This window comes from Fusarium redolens, assembly GCF_020744475.1.
Source record: "Fusarium redolens strain MPI-CAGE-AT-0023 chromosome Unknown BKA55scaffold_9, whole genome shotgun sequence".
Classification (NCBI taxonomy): Eukaryota; Fungi; Ascomycota; class Sordariomycetes; order Hypocreales; family Nectriaceae; genus Fusarium; species Fusarium redolens.
This window is the reverse complement of record NW_025763672.1, coordinates 1,787,295-1,803,101: the sequence shown is the minus strand read 5'-3', so window position 1 is coordinate 1,803,101 and position 15,807 is coordinate 1,787,295. Positions and strand designations below refer to the sequence as shown.

General features: G+C 48.8%; 7 protein-coding genes across 7 annotated transcripts; 4 read left to right on the top strand and 3 right to left on the bottom strand.

Annotated features, from left to right (window-relative positions):
• Window positions 1-493: 493 nt before the first annotated feature.
• BKA55DRAFT_594912 (RmlC-like cupin domain-containing protein) lies at window positions 494-1,273 on the bottom strand (the record flags this gene model as incomplete). Its single annotated transcript, XM_046195725.1, has 3 exons — window positions 494-594; window positions 674-926; window positions 983-1,273. The coding sequence occupies 3 exons, from the start codon at window positions 1,271-1,273 to the stop codon at window positions 494-496; spliced, it is 645 nt and encodes a 214-aa protein (XP_046048896.1).
• Window positions 1,274-2,024: 751 nt separating this feature from the next.
• BKA55DRAFT_570928 (voltage-dependent anion channel) lies at window positions 2,025-3,851 on the top strand. The gene is made up of 4 exons (XM_046193029.1): window positions 2,025-2,346; window positions 2,398-2,636; window positions 2,684-3,396; window positions 3,446-3,851. The coding sequence occupies exons 1-4, from the start codon at window positions 2,216-2,218 to the stop codon at window positions 3,590-3,592; spliced, it is 1,230 nt and encodes a 409-aa protein (XP_046048895.1). The 5' UTR covers window positions 2,025-2,215; the 3' UTR covers window positions 3,593-3,851.
• Window positions 3,852-4,062: 211 nt separating this feature from the next.
• Window positions 4,063-6,439, top strand: BKA55DRAFT_594910 (radical SAM superfamily-domain-containing protein; the record flags this gene model as incomplete). The annotated part of the gene is made up of 2 exons (XM_046195724.1): window positions 4,063-4,114; window positions 4,167-6,439. 2 exons carry the CDS (start codon window positions 4,063-4,065, stop codon window positions 6,437-6,439), a joined length of 2,325 nt encoding a protein of 774 aa, XP_046048894.1.
• Window positions 6,440-7,063: 624 nt separating this feature from the next.
• Window positions 7,064-7,814, bottom strand: BKA55DRAFT_691201 (mitochondrial outer membrane translocase complex, subunit Tom20 domain-containing protein; the record flags this gene model as incomplete). The annotated part of the gene is made up of 4 exons (XM_046199632.1): window positions 7,064-7,180; window positions 7,236-7,336; window positions 7,393-7,638; window positions 7,754-7,814. The coding sequence occupies 4 exons, from the start codon at window positions 7,812-7,814 to the stop codon at window positions 7,064-7,066; spliced, it is 525 nt and encodes a 174-aa protein (XP_046048893.1).
• Window positions 7,815-8,585: 771 nt separating this feature from the next.
• Window positions 8,586-10,717, top strand: BKA55DRAFT_513807 (Cullin repeat-like-containing domain protein; the record flags this gene model as incomplete). Its single annotated transcript, XM_046187931.1, has 3 exons — window positions 8,586-8,765; window positions 8,821-10,313; window positions 10,363-10,717. 3 exons carry the CDS (start codon window positions 8,586-8,588, stop codon window positions 10,715-10,717), a joined length of 2,028 nt encoding a protein of 675 aa, XP_046048892.1.
• Window positions 10,718-11,612: 895 nt separating this feature from the next.
• Window positions 11,613-13,224, top strand: BKA55DRAFT_513164 (Metallo-dependent phosphatase-like protein; the record flags this gene model as incomplete). The annotated part of the gene is made up of 7 exons (XM_046187872.1): window positions 11,613-11,759; window positions 11,907-11,948; window positions 12,006-12,111; window positions 12,164-12,697; window positions 12,752-12,824; window positions 12,874-12,923; window positions 13,028-13,224. The coding sequence occupies 7 exons, from the start codon at window positions 11,613-11,615 to the stop codon at window positions 13,222-13,224; spliced, it is 1,149 nt and encodes a 382-aa protein (XP_046048891.1).
• Window positions 13,225-13,844: 620 nt separating this feature from the next.
• BKA55DRAFT_512651 (uncharacterized protein) lies at window positions 13,845-14,888 on the bottom strand (the record flags this gene model as incomplete). Its single annotated transcript, XM_046187823.1, has 1 exon — window positions 13,845-14,888. One exon carries the CDS (start codon window positions 14,886-14,888, stop codon window positions 13,845-13,847), a length of 1,044 nt encoding a protein of 347 aa, XP_046048890.1.
• Window positions 14,889-15,807: the final 919 nt, after the last annotated feature.

The window sequence follows — 15,807 nt, the reverse complement described above, 5'->3', positions numbered from 1 at the left end:
AACATAACATTTAAAAACTACTCTATATATTTTTAAGTTATTTCTTGTGCCTTATTATCGTCTTCACTTCTATTATCATCATCGACGGTTGTCGGTCGGGTCGGTCGATTGCAAAATACAGTGTATTACAGTGCTCACTGCACTCATTCCCATTTTGGGCAAAGCTTGGATTGCGTGCTTGACGGCGATGGGGGATGAAGAAGACGACGAGCAGCAGTCAGTCGATTCTCCTCCTTCATCTCATTATTCACTCTTCGCACGTCTTCGTCTTGAATGCGGGTCTCATTTGATCAAATCGGTTCATTCTATGCTAATATCGAAGTACTTGCTATACTGAGACCATCCTCCATTCCACCTCCACTCTTGCTATCATCTACCATCGAAAACAATCTGGATAATCCGAATTAAAGGAGCGCTTCCAATACTTGAGGTGCTAATTACACAAAGGTCATTTCTCATCAAATCGTGGCTATCAAAGCCTGTCCCGCACCAACTACTCCTTCAGCAGGCGCCCATAAGCTGAGTAGTAGTGACAACCTGGTACATGGCTTCGCCGTCCCGTCTTCTCGTCAAAGATATGACATCCCTTTTTTGCTACGTTGGGAGGAGTGTACACTGCAAAGTTACAGGTTAGTTGCTGCGACAAGTGTCGTGGATTGGGGGGATTACCTACAGTGGAGGGACACAGCGAAGTCGCTACCCCTGTTGGATACACGATGCAGTCCTAGTTCATCTGCCATATATGCCACAGAGTTTTCTTTATATGTTCTTTCTCCGATGATCTTCATCGGTTTATCTTCTTCGTCCTCGTTTGGAAATGCGTATCGAGTCTCGGTGAGGTTGCCCTTGAGAATCTTCATCAAGCAGTGGGCGTTGCCGTGGTCGTGGATAGGGGACCCCTTTCCAGGAGACCATACAAGAACAAGCTGTCAAGGGGTCAGTCACGGTGGGAAAGGGTCAAAGTTGACTCTGACATGCTTACCAAGTTACTCTTGCCGTTACCTTCATCGACGAGATTGCGGGTATATCCCCTACTACGATCCCCGAAGGCATAAGGCTTCCACATATTGTCAGAGCCGTCGTATCCTTCCATCAGTTGTTGAAGGAAGTCAACATCAACGTCATCAGAAGTCAATCCCGATGATGGACCAAGGGCATCCTTGAGTCGCACCACGAGTTCGTCGAAACAATTTTGCTGGCAGATACCCACGCTGGGGATTGTGCTGTGGCTGACGCCGAGTGCAGAGGGGTTGGAGAAGATGCCGACGGCCATGCTTGCTATGCTGTTGATGATACTTGGTTGTTGGTGATATTGATGTTCTACCTCTTGAATATATGGTATCTGAGAAGAGGACAACAAAGGCTCTGGAACAAGGGGCGGGGTCAACAATGCATGGCCATACTCTTCCTTATTGCTATCGGTCAAATCCGGTATTGACAAGCCGGCAGATAGTGTTACCGACATCTTGCTGTGGGTCGTGGATTGCAACCGACATCATATCTTGGGGCGGCACAGACAGGTTCAGTCGGCGAACGACACAGCAGCACTGATCCTGTGAACCGATTTGAAGGTTCTGGTTGGACGTAACGACGCTAACGAACCCCCAAGATTCGAACAATGTACCTGAGGTACCTTGCGGTATACGAGTTAGGTACCCCTTTGTCTGTATCACAAAGAGGTCACTTGATACGAGTCTGAAGATGCGACCAGGAAAATCACAATTGGACGGATGCGAAGGTAGAGAGGGGCTTCATCGATAAGCCAGTTTATGTGCAAGCTAATACTTCTTCTTTTTTTCTCGGGGACTCAAATTCGCAATATTGCGACACCCGCTATCGCCGACCTGAGCCACATGTGGACCCATTTAGCGACTTGGGTATTCTTCTGGGCGGGATTAGCGGTTCTCGGTGACTAGGAGCAAATCCATCATCGCCACGGCTGTAACGGCTTTGTCAACTTTGAAAAAGCAAGAAAAAACAGTCTTTCGTCTCAGCTTATTCCTATATTAAAACTTAATTCTTTATAATAAAAAACATTAGATTGTAATCTGCATCATATCAAGTTCTCAAATTTGTGCCACATTAGCGACTCCAGGCGACCTACCCTCCGTTCTGATTGGCCAGTAAACCGGAAACTTTAGCTTCGGGTCGTCAAATTCAGCGATCAGCAGCTCACGTAACATCAGACACCCTTGAATCCTCGAGAGCAGGCAATATGTCTGACTGTACCACTTCAACTTCGAACGGCGCGGTATGTAGCGGCTCTACACCTAAGCCTTGCGAGTCGACTCTGCCGTGTAAGGAGAATACTGGCTGGAGGAGACTTGTACGCAATTTCACACCATCGTAAGTCATGTACTCATTTTGACAAGGGTTGACCACTAACATCATCAACAGATGGTTCGCCGTTTGTATGGGTACAGGCATCGTTGCCATATTGCTTCATCACTTTCCGTACCAGGCAATATGGCTTCGGTATATTTCTTACATTTTCTTCGCGCTTAATGTTGTTCTGTTTATTGTCTTCCTTGGTATAAGCATTGCGCGATATGCGTTGTATCCAGAGATTTGGTCGGCGATGCTTGCCCATGCTGGCCAGAGTTTATTCTTAGGATGCATGCCTATGGCCTTTGCAAGTGAGCAACACATTCCCTAGGCTAAGTGAGTGCTGACGTTTTGGTAGCTATCATCAACATGATGGTGTTCTGCTTACAGCCTTGGGGAGAATGGGTAATCTACCTGGCGTGGGCATTCTGGTGGGTTGATGTTTGGCTCTCCATTGCCACTTGCATCACGATGCCCTTCATCGTCATGCACCGCCATCGTCCTGGCCTCGAAAACATAACTGCTGCACTCCTGTTACCCATTGTACCAGCAGTGGTTGCGGCTGCTACTGGAGGAATCGTCGCAGAGGCTCTTCCCAATCATGACCATGCGCTTACAACTCTGGTGGCCTCATATGTTCTCTGGGGCATTGGCGAGTTGTTCTCGGCCTGTGTTTTAGCTTTATATTTCCATCGGCTGACCATTCACTCACTTCCTCCGAAGGAGGTGATAACCTCATCTTTTCTCCCGATAGGACCGCTTGGTCAGGGAGCTTTCGGTATCCAACAACTTGGCAAAGTCGCTATGCAAGTACTTCCCAAGACCAATGCTTTCGGCGAAGTTGCGGTTCGAGCTGGTGAGATGCTCTATGTTCTTGGGGTCTTCCTCGCCCTCATTATGTATGGTTTTGCTCTGGTCTGGCTCGCCTTTGCCCTCATCAGCATTGCTACAAAGCCCCCTTCGTTCAGTATTGGTTTTTGGGGATTTACTTTCCCACTCGGCGTATTGGCAACCTGCTCAAAATCATTAGCAGAAAACCTTGACAGTGAATATTTCAAGGTTTCCACGGCGGTAAGTGAATTGAACATGTTCTACTTATCAGTTGCTAACTTGACGGTAGATGATATCCCTCTCTGTGATATTGCTGTGGACTGTGGTTGCGACTCGAACCGCCAAGCTTGCTATCACGGGTGAAATGTTTCACGCACCCTGCCTGAAGGATCTTCGAGACAAATCTCAAGCTGCGGGTTCAGACAGAAGAGTCTAGGTGACCTTTATCTGTCTTGCATCCAACAACTTGACTGTGTACCATACATTGATAAACGGGGGGTGCCTTTCATATTGGATAGACACCAAAAAGTAATGTTCAGCATCGTTAAGGGGAGTTTACGAATTGCTTACCCGGCATTCCGATATCATTATATATAGCACAAATAGTATTGCCCCATATTAGTTATTCTTTCCCCTCCTTTTGACAATTCGCTTCTATGCTGAAGGCATTTACTTCGAGTCCTGGCCGTTCCGCTTCAGACTGTGTAAGCTGCCATCTAATCGCAGCCCCTCCATTGGTGATGCGTGACGATAGCGCAAAGCTCCACTAAAATTCTCGATTCCAGAGGGCGGGGCAACATTGCTTTTCCCCAGATGTCTCTTCAATTATTTGTGTGTGTTTGCTCTTCCCAAAATATTCCCATCTCAGATTCCAAGGGATAGTCGGGCAGTTGGCAGATTATCACAATGGATTGGGCAAATTACTCATCGCCTTCGCGACTCGACTCCTTTGTCGATGGTGAGTCTTGTCGCTATCCCATCGTCGCAAACCTTGCCGCTGACTCTTACAGATCTGGTTGATGTCTGGCATCTTCACCGAACTCCCATTCTCCTAACCCTCTGTGTTATTCTTGTCGCGATTCGAACATACTTCCACATCAATGGTCAAAAGACGGAAATAGTTGCGTTCAAGAAGGTTTACGAAGAGCCTGCCAAGCCCAAGGCTGTCGTCGAAGAAAAGACCCCCACCATCGAGCCAGTCGAAGAGAAAAAGAATGTCAAGTCTCAGGGTCCTCGAAGGATCAAGGGTGGAATAGCGAGGAAACCATCGAAGAACAAGGAAGAAGAGAAGGATCTCACTCGACCTGTCGCGCCTCTGGTCTTTTTCTCCTCCATTACAACCAAGACAGCAAAGATTGCAGAGGCGTTCATCGAGGATTTCTGTGGAAAGTTGGATGAGTTATCCAAGCTGTCCGGTCGCCAATTTCTCAAGCCTGAACTTCGAGACCTCACTGAGATCGATTTCGATGATTATTTCCTTGCGCCGTACAAAGGCCACGGTGACGCCGATCTTTTCTACCTCTTCTTGATTCCCAGCTACAACATCGATACCATCAACGACACTTTCCTCGAGCACCTCCAAGAAACCCATCATGACTTCCGAGTAGATACCGCTCCTCTGTCAGGTATTCTAGGTTACTCAGTATTCGGTTTTGGCGACAGTGAAAACTGGCCTACGGAGGCAGACGGTTTCTGTTTTCAGGCTATGGAAGTCGATAAGTGGATGGCTAAGCTCACTGCTAGAAAGAGGGCGTACCCGGTTGGAATGGGCGACATGAAAAGCGATCATGAAGAACGCCTACAAGAATGGAGTAAGGGTGTTCAAGAGGTCATTGAGCACGTCGCACGTACTGGAAACCTGGGCGAAGGAGTTCCCGGCAGCGGAGCAGCCGAGGAAAGCGATGTTGAAGATATCACAGAGGACGAAGATGATGGTGAAGTTGTTTTTGATGATGAAGAACCCAAGAAGAAGTCGAAGAGTGGAAGAGATCTGGATGATGTTGAGGACCTTGGACGCATGATCAAAAAGGACGACGGTTCGACGACTCAAAAAGCACCCCTCGCTGTTGACTTCACCACTTACGGTTCCTCTACAAAGAAAGCAGTCCCTCAAGGTCCCAAGGAAATGGTCGCAAAGGAATCACCAACATACAAAGCTCTCACCAAACAAGGTTATGCAATCGTGGGGTCTCATTCCGGAGTCAAGACATGCCGGTGGACAAAATCGGCTCTACGTGGACGAGGCTCATGTTATAAATACTCTTTCTACGGAATCAAGAGCCATCTGTGCATGGAAACAACTCCTTCACTGTCTTGTTCGAACAAATGCGTATTTTGTTGGCGTCACGGCACAAACCCCGTTGGAACAACATGGCGATGGGTCGTTGATCCTCCTGAACTGATCTTTGAAGGCGTCAAGAAGAACCATTATCAGAAGATCAAGATGCTACGCGGTGTGCCTGGTGTGCGAGCGGAGCGATTTGCTGAAGCTATGCAGATCAAGCACTGCGCCTTGTCACTCGTTGGAGAGCCGATCTTCTACCCCTATATCAACGAATTTCTTGGTATGCTACACGCCGAACGTATCTCTTCGTTCCTCGTGTGTAATGCCCAGCACCCTGATCAGTTAGCTGCTCTCAAGGTTGTGACTCAGCTCTACGTATCCATTGATGCAGCTGATAAAGAGTCACTACGGAAGATTGACAGACCTCTCCACCGAGACTTCTGGGAGCGATTCAACCGATGTCTTGATATCCTTCGCGAGAAGCGCTTCCACCATCGTACTGTCTTCCGACTGACACTCGTCAAGGGGTTCAATGTTGAGGAAGAAGCTGAGGGCTACGCAAGACTCGTGGAGCAAGGTCTGCCCTGTTTTGTTGAGGTCAAGGGTGTTACATACTGTGGCACATCGACATCTTCCAATGCGGGATTAAGCATGTCCAATGTCCCCTTCTACTGGGAAGTCTGCGACTTTGTCAAGGCGCTTGAGAAGAGGTTGAAGGAAAAGGGCCTGAAGTACGGCATCGCTGCCGAGCACGCCCACAGCTGCTGTATCTTATTAGCTAGCGAGAGGTTCTACGTCGATGGCAAGTGGCACACTTTGATCGATTATAAGAAATTCTTCGAGTTGCTCGAATCAAGGGGTCCTCCTGATGAAGGTGGCTGGACCCCTGAGGATTATATGGACGCAACTCCAACACCAGAATGGGCGAACTGGGGTAATGGTGGATTTAACCCAGAGGATGAAAGAGTTGATAGGAAGGGACGTAAGATTGAGGCTTGATAGTCCCCAAGTAACGGAAGGGAAAATAAAGATATTTAAACAATTCATGTACCACGTCTCTTGCACTCTTTTGTCTAGCACAAGTCGATGCCCCGAGTGACATCTCTACATCGCATGTTAGTACAAGATCGTTTTGGGCTGTAAACCCACCTGCTTTCATTCGGCAAACAGAATATCATACCGGTCAGCAGATGTCTCCAATCGACCACATATACTGCATATTACGTCACAGACCACAACAAGGCATATATCGAACTTGTCCATCACGAATGGCCTTGGCGCTGCACGTACCTTTGGAAAATTCTGTGGCTTCCTTTCGCCGATACTTGGCATCCTCATGAGTTATTGTGCTGCTGAAATGCAGCCAGCAATTGTTGTTCATAAACCTATTCGTTTCAACGTACATTTGTTTACACAAAGCTCTATGGAAGCTGGAAGAGCGGAACTATGGTACATTGAAGGCCGTCAGGTCTCCATTAGACATTTCTTTGTGAAAGCCTGTTGTTCAGACTTTTCATGGTACAGATTTTGGGGGAAAGGGTGTTAAAATTCAAGAGCATTTCCAACGTCTGGGTATATATGTGCCAGGAGCGGAGAGGAAACTCGGACAGATGACATCCCTCTTTAATCGAGACCAACGTTAGGAATGTCGGAGAGGTTGATGCCTGCGGGAGCGGCGGGCGCTCGGATGTCAAGAGATGAGTCGTATGCGATCATCTCGGCCAAGATGTCTAATATGGGCTGTACAGGTGTCAGAGAAACAATTCAACTTCGAGGTTCATGCTCGCCATCATACCTTGGGAACAGTGCTGTCGTAAATTCGGATCAGGTCACCGGGAGCAGGGTAGACCTTAAGGCCCTTGTAGAAGGCCAAAGCAGACTCGAGAGCCTTAGAAGCTGCAGAACGACAGTCAGCAAGTTATTAGTGAAATCCGGACCAAGGTGATTCGTACGATCTTGGCTGAGCATCTCTCCAGCCATAACCTGCTCGTTGAAGAAAGCTTCCCGCTCCTCAACACCGGTAGGGAACCCCTCCTCCTTGGCCTCCTCCACTCTGATGCGAATGCTCTGACGTTGTTGCTGAGTAGAAGCCTCTGCCTCCTCCTTTGCGACGCGGGCCTGCTTGCGCTCGTTCCTCCTCAAGTTTCGGCGGAACTCGGCCTGGTTTCGACGTTGGTAGTCAAAGTAGATGGCGTAACCTGATCAGAGGGCATCTTCGTTAGCCAATGTGTACCGTAGCATCGCTGGTCCGTGACTGATCGGTTGAATTGTATAACGCAATCTCATAGAGCAGAATGAATGGCGCAGTCTTACCGACGATGGCGGCGGCAGCGGTAGCAACGGATGCCGTCACGAGAGTGGTGGGCTGCACCATTTTGGAGATAGATGATGTAGGTGAGGAGGTTTATAGCTTGGGTCGTAATAAGCAAAAGACCGGATATATTCCCACCGTATCAATCACAATGAGTAAGTCCGGGGCTCGAGATGTTGCTTGGCGACGTCGGAGACCAAGAGACGGAAGATATTATGTCGTCAATGCTCGAGGTCGGGTTTATTCTCTGTTTGAGCGTCGGGAGCGGCAAGCTTTAGTCGTCGCGATAAACCAATTTTTTAGAACCGGAGCAAGCACATGATGTGGCGCTAAGCCTATTTGGGTCCAAAGTTCGAAGCTGGCAGAAGCTGGATCTTCAGAAACGATAGGTAATTGTAAGAGCGATCAAGTAAAGAAACTCATTCTGATAGCTCTTTTGCTCTCTATACAAGCAGTTGTTTCTTCCATGTCTAGTTATCAGAAATCTTATTTGCCATAGAATATTTTGGACAAGCTCTGTCTCATCGATGCTGTCAACGAAACCCACCTCACGTAACCTGCTGAGGCTGGCTTGCTCGGTACGTACCCCACCTCCTGATGCACTGGACTTCCATTCCGAAGGTAGCTGCTTCACTGAAGAGCTGACGATTACACGTACAGCTCATGGAATAGACCACCTGTCGGCTGGCGCCAAAAGCCAGACAAGCATTTTAGATCTCACTTGAGACACCACTCACGTTATCCTCCTACATTGCTATTTCAGCTTGATACCATCTTTTACTGATCAAGCTCGAAGCTTCCGAGTCGCCATTGTACTTACAACATTTGCCCAAGATGGAGGATCGCAATAAGATATCCCTCCGCAGCGGCAAGAGAAAGAAGAGGCCAACTATTAGTGCTCCTCGCCAGATCTCAGGTCCGATTGCTCAAGATGATTCAAACAGACCGCCCCCTCCAGGCGACCCTGGCCAAGCTCGTCCTCGTCCGCGTCCTCCCCCGATGGCTGGTGGAAAGGTGAGTCTTGTTGAGAAGCCGTCTCCGGTGTCGCTATGCTCACATCGTCTAATAGACTTCGGATCTTGTGAAACGACGATACTCGACACGGTTTAACCAACCGCCCTCAGGTCCCAATGGCGCCGCACCTCCAATGCCGCAGATGCCCTCTCTGGGCAATTACGAGCCTCCGACTGCTGACGCCATCAGAAAACCTCCCTCGCGTGCGGGACCCGGAGTTGCTCCAGTCGTCGATATTAAAGGTCTTCGAGATCCGAAGTTGAAGCCAGACCGATACGTCCAGGCTGCCTTGAGCGATGCAACCGAAGATCAAATCCGCGAATTCGAAGATTCGTTGCGCAAGGTCAAGACGCGTGTGGGAATGGATCTACAACAGAGTGTGATGCAAAATAGGACACAGTTTATCAAAATCAGCAAGGAAGCGGAAAAACTGAAGAGCGAGATGAGGAACCTCAAGAACTTCATGTCAGAGCTCAAGGTTAACACGACAGCTATGAGAGCAGCCGCTGCCAAGAACGATGAGTCGATGCCCGGGGATCTCGCAAGCGCCCCTGGTATAAGCAGCAGAAGAGATAGGCGCACCTCTATCGCCGACAGAAGCGCGATGTGGAACTCACAAATGCAGGCCTTGTTCAAGGGCGTGGAAGGATCGCAAAAGTTCCTCCCTAATGCGGCGGGACGTCATGTTGTCCAAGACGCAGGCCCTTGGATCGAGCTTGATAATGCTACATATAAGTCGCGTCGAGCGATGCAGATCTTTCTGCTTAATGATCACCTCCTCATCGCATCGCGTAAGAAGCGAAAAGCGGATGCGCCGGGTGCAGACGCACGAGGGCCGATGATGAAGCTGGTGGCCGACCGTTGTTGGCCACTATTAGATGTTGAAGTGGTGGACATGTCAAGTACCGGAGAATCCTCGAGTAGTGGACGCAATAAGCTTGCAGATGCTATCATGGTCCGAGGTGTTGGTCAGGAATCTTTCATCTATCGGACGGAGAAACCCCAGGACCCCGAGAAGAAGCAACTACTCCTGAATGTGCGCAAGGCTATAGAACAGCTTCGCAAGGGCCTTCGATCGGAGATGGAAGCCAACAACAAGGCGCGTGAAACGATCAACTACTTCGCTTCTCGTGACCCTGGCCTTCTTCAAAAGACGGAGCTTCTAGCCACGCTGTCGGACATCAAGGATATGCTCATTGAAGTTGATGGCAAACAGCAGAACTTGCGCTGGGTTGAGAGCGAGATGGATGATCTCGACATTGACATTGCGATGCAACGATTCGAAGACGCTGTAGCTCGTGTCGAGAAGCTTAAAGCGATCGCTCGTGGGTTGAAGAACCATGCCATTGCTCAGGACTTTATCAATTTCAAGGTTGGCGAACGATGTGCCAAATTGGCCAGCATGATCGTTCGTGAGCTCGAATTGACGCACGATAACAATACAAAGACAAGACGGAATGTCAGCTGGTTGACGAGACTTGGATTTGAAGACAGCGCTCGAGAATCGTATCTGGCGGCACGAAGTGGCACAATTCATAAACGAGCCAGGTGAGTAATGCTACGAATCACTGCAGACGGCATGCTAACATAATATCAGACAATGCATTTTTCAGGGAGATTTGCATTTATACATCTGGGAACTCTCGTTTGTGTACTTTATGGTTATCCATAACACAGTGCAGTGTTTCCAGTCTTGCTTCCCACCACCCATGATGAGTGTATGTGTCAAATGGGCCAAGGAAGAAGTAGATGCGTTCAACGTCATCCTGGCACGCCAACTTAGTAGTACGGAGCCTGGGGGACAGGTTTGGGCTCAGTGCATGGAGAGGGCAAAGGAGCATTCCAAGCTGTTGTCTGAAGTCGGCCTTGACTTTGAGAATTTGGTCGGAAAGAACTTGTTAAACTATGAGCCTGTGGAGAAGGAAGCTTCTGTCGGGTTGGGGTTGTCATGAACAGGAGGTTTAAGGCATTGGCTGAAGTGGATGGATTGGTTGGTGTTAATGACCCTTTGGCTACCTTGTCAGCGTCGCAGATTACTCGTATGGCAATACCCAGGCTGGAATTGGAGAGCCATTGTAGCAATGATCGAAGAGATGAAGCTTGTTATGATCAAATATGGCCCAAGTGATGTTGATGTAGCGGGTATTGGATAGATGTCAAGCCACGCCCGTCTTCAGACAAGCTTTGGGTTGCAGCCAAGGTACCTTAACTTTATGACCACTGGGGTCGAGCATTGAAGTGCTACATCTCAAAAAATCAAAACTACCAAATACGAGATCGCGAGGAACTCTCTTCACTCGGTCATCATAGAATTCTCTGTTGATATACTGGTACGGAGCTCACATTACGCCACACGAGGCGCTACCTATGGTATGCAAAGCCAAGGCTGGCAGTGGAAGGGGCAAACACTGGCGCTGCGCTGGCGCTGCCCCAACTTGGCGTGCTAGTGCTAGGCTGTCCGCGGCCTGGGCCTGGGCTGGTTGGCAACCACCAACATCATCCATCCCTTCCTCCTCCTTTCGCTCCCCATCATCATCCATCACCTAACAACACCCACCAAAAATTCTTCACTAACGAGTTTCGCGCGTCCTCGTCATCCTGCGCCCTTTTCCGCATAATCCTTTTTTACCGCGATAGAACGATTTAGCGACAGAAACTGCTGCTGCTGATTATCTCATCTCCCTTGTTTCCCTTTTCTCCTCCCCTGACGACCGCTGCCTTTGTGCCTCGTGCGGCGTGCCCCACCCGACTTCTCGCGATTCAGACCGCATCAACGTCATTTCAACCTCACTGCCGCCATCAACACATCAATAACCGACTCGAAACCGCTAAGCCATGGATACCAATATGGAGGATGTTGGGCGAGCGCCCGCTGAAGCTTCACCCGTGCTCAACTTTGAGCCTACTACGATCCCCACCCTCGACGGTTGGATCGAGAGCTTGATGTCTTGCAAGCAGCTGGCCGAAGCTGACGTTCAGAGACTGTGCGATAAGGTGAGGAGGCTGTCAACTCAGCGGATGCAGAGCTTGGTCTGATGCGTGGTGCATTCAATGAACGAGTCGCGATCAAATTGAGCGTGCATCATACTCGACTAGCTCTGCTTCTCGCGTGATGCAACCAAATGCTAATATGCCATGTAGGCACGAGAAGTTCTACAGGAGGAGTCGAACGTGCAGCCAGTGGTACGTTGATGACATGCGCCGACAAGCTAGGTGCTTGAGCTGATACTGTCTCGCCAGAAATGCCCCGTTACCGTCTGTGGTGATATCCACGGTCAATTCCACGACTTGATGGAGCTCTTCAAGATTGGCGGACCTAACCCCGATACCAACTACCTATTCATGGGTACGATTCAATCATCTATCAGCCTCACGAAGTCGATACTTACTCTCGATAGGTGACTACGTTGACCGAGGCTACTACTCTGTTGAGACCGTCACCCTTCTTGTCGCCCTCAAGATCCGATACCCTCAACGAATCACAATCCTCCGAGGAAACCACGAGTCCCGTCAGATCACTCAGGTCTACGGCTTCTACGACGAATGCCTCCGTAAATATGGAAACGCTAATGTCTGGAAGTATTTTACCGACCTCTTTGACTACCTCCCCCTCACTGCCCTGATCGACAACCAAATCTTCTGTCTTCATGGCGGCCTCTCCCCGAGCATTGATACTCTGGATAACATCCGAGCTCTTGATCGTATTCAGGAGGTTCCTCACGAGGGTCCCATGTGTGATCTTCTCTGGTCAGACCCTGACGACCGATGCGGCTGGGGAATCTCTCCTCGAGGTGCGGGGTACACATTCGGACAGGACATTTCAGAAGCTTTCAACCACAACAATGGTTTGACCTTGATTGCTCGAGCCCATCAGCTTGTTATGGAGGGTTACAACTGGTCTCAAGACCGAAATGTGGTCACCATTTTCTCAGGTATGCTCAGCACGTGAGACGCCAGGCTTTTGTACAACATTAACATCACTACAGCACCCAACTACTGCTACCGATGCGGTAACCAAGCTGCTATCATGGAGATCGATGAGCACCTGAAGTACACCTTGTGAGTCGAGCCAATCTTAATATAAAGTACACGAACTAACCACAACCAGCCTGCAATTCGATCCATGCCCCAGAGCTGGCGAGCCCATGGTCTCAAGGCGTATGTGTCACCCACAATTGGTTAGAAGGACTTAGCTAATACTATGACCAGGGACTCCCGACTACTTCCTCTAATCTCGTCACGTATACCCACGTTTTACCAAGCTCGAGTCAAATGTCGAAGCGCCATGCCTGGTGCGACCGCGCCAGTCTTAAGTCTATTGCAGCTCGACCGTGTACGATTCCACGACGAATTCTTCGAACGAAAACAGAACTCTATGGAGCATGGGTTGTACGGATATTACGTCTTCGCTAATGGAGAGCTTCCGAATGTTGCAAAGCGATCGTCACTTTGGAGGTAGCATGATATCGTGCAGGGAAGGGCTTGGTAGACTTGATTACGGCGCCCACCTCATGGCTGCTTAGATACGCATATTTGAGTTTCGCGCTGTAAGAGAAAGAAACACGCATGCATGATCAACACTTGTCTGTTTCTCGTTATGATATGAGCAGTGAAGCGATTAAAGAGCCGATTTCCTCATGTCATTGGCGAACAAGATTACCTCTGCTGAGGTCTCGCACGGTCAGGACATGATGGTAGCAGATAACGTCCATCACTTTGTTGCTTTGTGTTGATATGTTGAGCTGATTTTCAGTATTGGTCCGACTAAGCATTTCCACGAGTTGATTTATTTCGACTACTTTCATGCGTCTATACTATAACTCTTACAATGCTGAACTATGAGTATCATATAGCACGTTAGTCCAGGATCAGACCCAACTCATGATGTTCAAAGATATATTGTTGAAGCTTTACAATTTCTTAAGGCGCATAAACTACCCACCCCTCTATAATGTATTGATCAGAACAGCCTGTATTATGGCGGCGAAAACGGTTGCACAAAATCCATATCCATTCTTTGTGCGCCCACAATTTGCTATGTATTACAGATAGTACAGTCGTGTAACACGATATTTGACATCAAACGGTCTCTTCCTTGAGCTCCTTCTTTAGACCTGCCTCCCAGTTTCGCTGCTGCTGTTGGCGCTGTTCCGCTGTTCGTGGTCGTTCGTCGTCACCAAAGACTTCCTCTTCGGTATTAACACGGTACATGCGCTCTTGGGTCTTTGTATTGCGACCAGAGTAATCGCCAGGGGCATGGCTACCGTCGGGGATGTGGAAGCGTCGATCGAATCGTGAGAGAGCGTAGGAGAAGACGACGATGATCTCGATGACGTAGTTGAAGCAGTAGTAACATGCTTTGCTGTGATACCAAGCTGGGTCGTTCGCGGGGCGAACCTTGAAGGATACACCGGTCCTAAACGCAGCACCGAGAGAAAGCAGTGCGCTTGTGAAGATAAGAAGCTGGACTTTCGTTCGCATGCGGCCTTGTCCGAATTTGTCCATTGGTGCTCTTCGGGGGATGATGAAGCAAGCTCCGACAATGGGTAGTGGGAGAAAAGCGAGAATGGTGAGAAACGTGCTGCCGGTGAGTTGAACATCGCGAAGTTGCTGCTTTGTATGTAGGTTCAGAGTGTAGAAGTTATACACCACGGCTGTAATTAGCATCACAAGACTTGCAAGGATGCAAAAGTACAAGAACTTGAACGCCAGTGAAGCGGGTTTGCTCCATCCAATTTGTGGATGATACGCCCTCAAGATGCGCTGGGCAAAGATCAGATTCACAACGAACAAGAGCACAACACCTGCGTTTGCAAATACTTGCGCAGCGATAGCAAGACTGGTGTCATGAGGGTTCGAAGCCCATGCGATTCTCAACACATTCGCAGTGATACGGGCCATGCAGAAACCGAAAAGCAGACCGCTGAGGACGAATTTGTGTAATCGTTTTTTGTTCAGCTGAAAGATAGTCATGTTGAGAATGGCACCGCCGACAAAGAAGGCCAAGATCACGGCGCAGATAGGATCGTCGACGGTGGTTGTAGGTCTGCCGCCGAGACCAGCTGTCTTGGGCAGATAGGGAGGCCCTTGGGGAGGCATCTCGCCTGAGGTTTGCGAGGACATTTTGTTGAAGAGATGCTGTGTTTATGTCGATGACTTATGCATAAGAGCAGCAGATGTTGAATCAATCGAAAGTATTCCTGCTATGATGACGAAAGCTCAAAATGATGAATGTGAGTGTGCCCTGATCAAGTTGAAAACAAATCTCCCTACAAACGGGAGGATGTTGTCTATATACATACCCCTTTGGGAATGCTCATTCTTCACCACGCCAAACCAGACACTCGGTATCGGTCGTCGGCGTCGCGAATCAGCAGATAAAGCGGCAGATCTCCATTGCCCCGTTTCCTCTTTGGGTAATGTTTAAGACGGCATGTCGGAGGTTGACTTGAGCGCGAGAGAAGCGAAAAGGATATGATTGGTGAACTTAGACTTAAGGCTGAATCTAAGAAATATCAATACTAGAGCGAGTCTGGATTATGGATGTTCTGATTGGTGAGGCTTTGGAGGTGAGCTAAAGCCCTTTTAGTCATCGGTTTTTGTGATATTAACACCATCGAAGGATCGCGCATGGTTAGAACTGGAGACAGGCGAGTCTTTCCTAGCTCCGAAAGCTCTTCATGTTCTATCAACTCATTCTAATCTTCCAAGTGAGATGGCTCAGTCTCAGCATTAGTGTTAACTTATAAGTAGTGTGAATGAGTCCCAACCTTATCTGATGGCAATACGACGATAGGGTTTCATCGCCCAAAGCCAAGCACCAAGCTTTTCTACAATGCCCTGGGCCCCTGCTTCAGCCCTATCGCCCCCATCCTCGGCTTCAGCTTCGGGGGCAGCGAGATCAACTGTACCCTTTGTACTTTGGCGTTGGTAAAGGAATATTGTAGCTTGTGAACACGGACAAGGCCGCTGAAGCCTATATCATGACAAAACTGGGATTCAGGTGAAAGGGCACATCATTTTCCAGAGCCAATCAACCAAA

What these genes read in the sequence shown, in the direction of transcription:
- BKA55DRAFT_570928 (XM_046193029.1), top strand. Translation starts at nt 2,216, where the DNA reads ATGTCTGACTGTACCACTTCAACTTCGAACGGCGCGGTATGTAGCGGC. An exon ending in GTACGCAATTTCACACCATC is followed by an intron (nt 2,347 to 2,397) that starts GTAAGTCATGTA and finishes CATCATCAACAG; the next exon opens with ATGGTTCGCCGTTTGTATGG. An exon ending in ATTTCAAGGTTTCCACGGCG is followed by an intron (nt 3,397 to 3,445) that starts GTAAGTGAATTG and finishes ACTTGACGGTAG; the next exon opens with ATGATATCCCTCTCTGTGAT.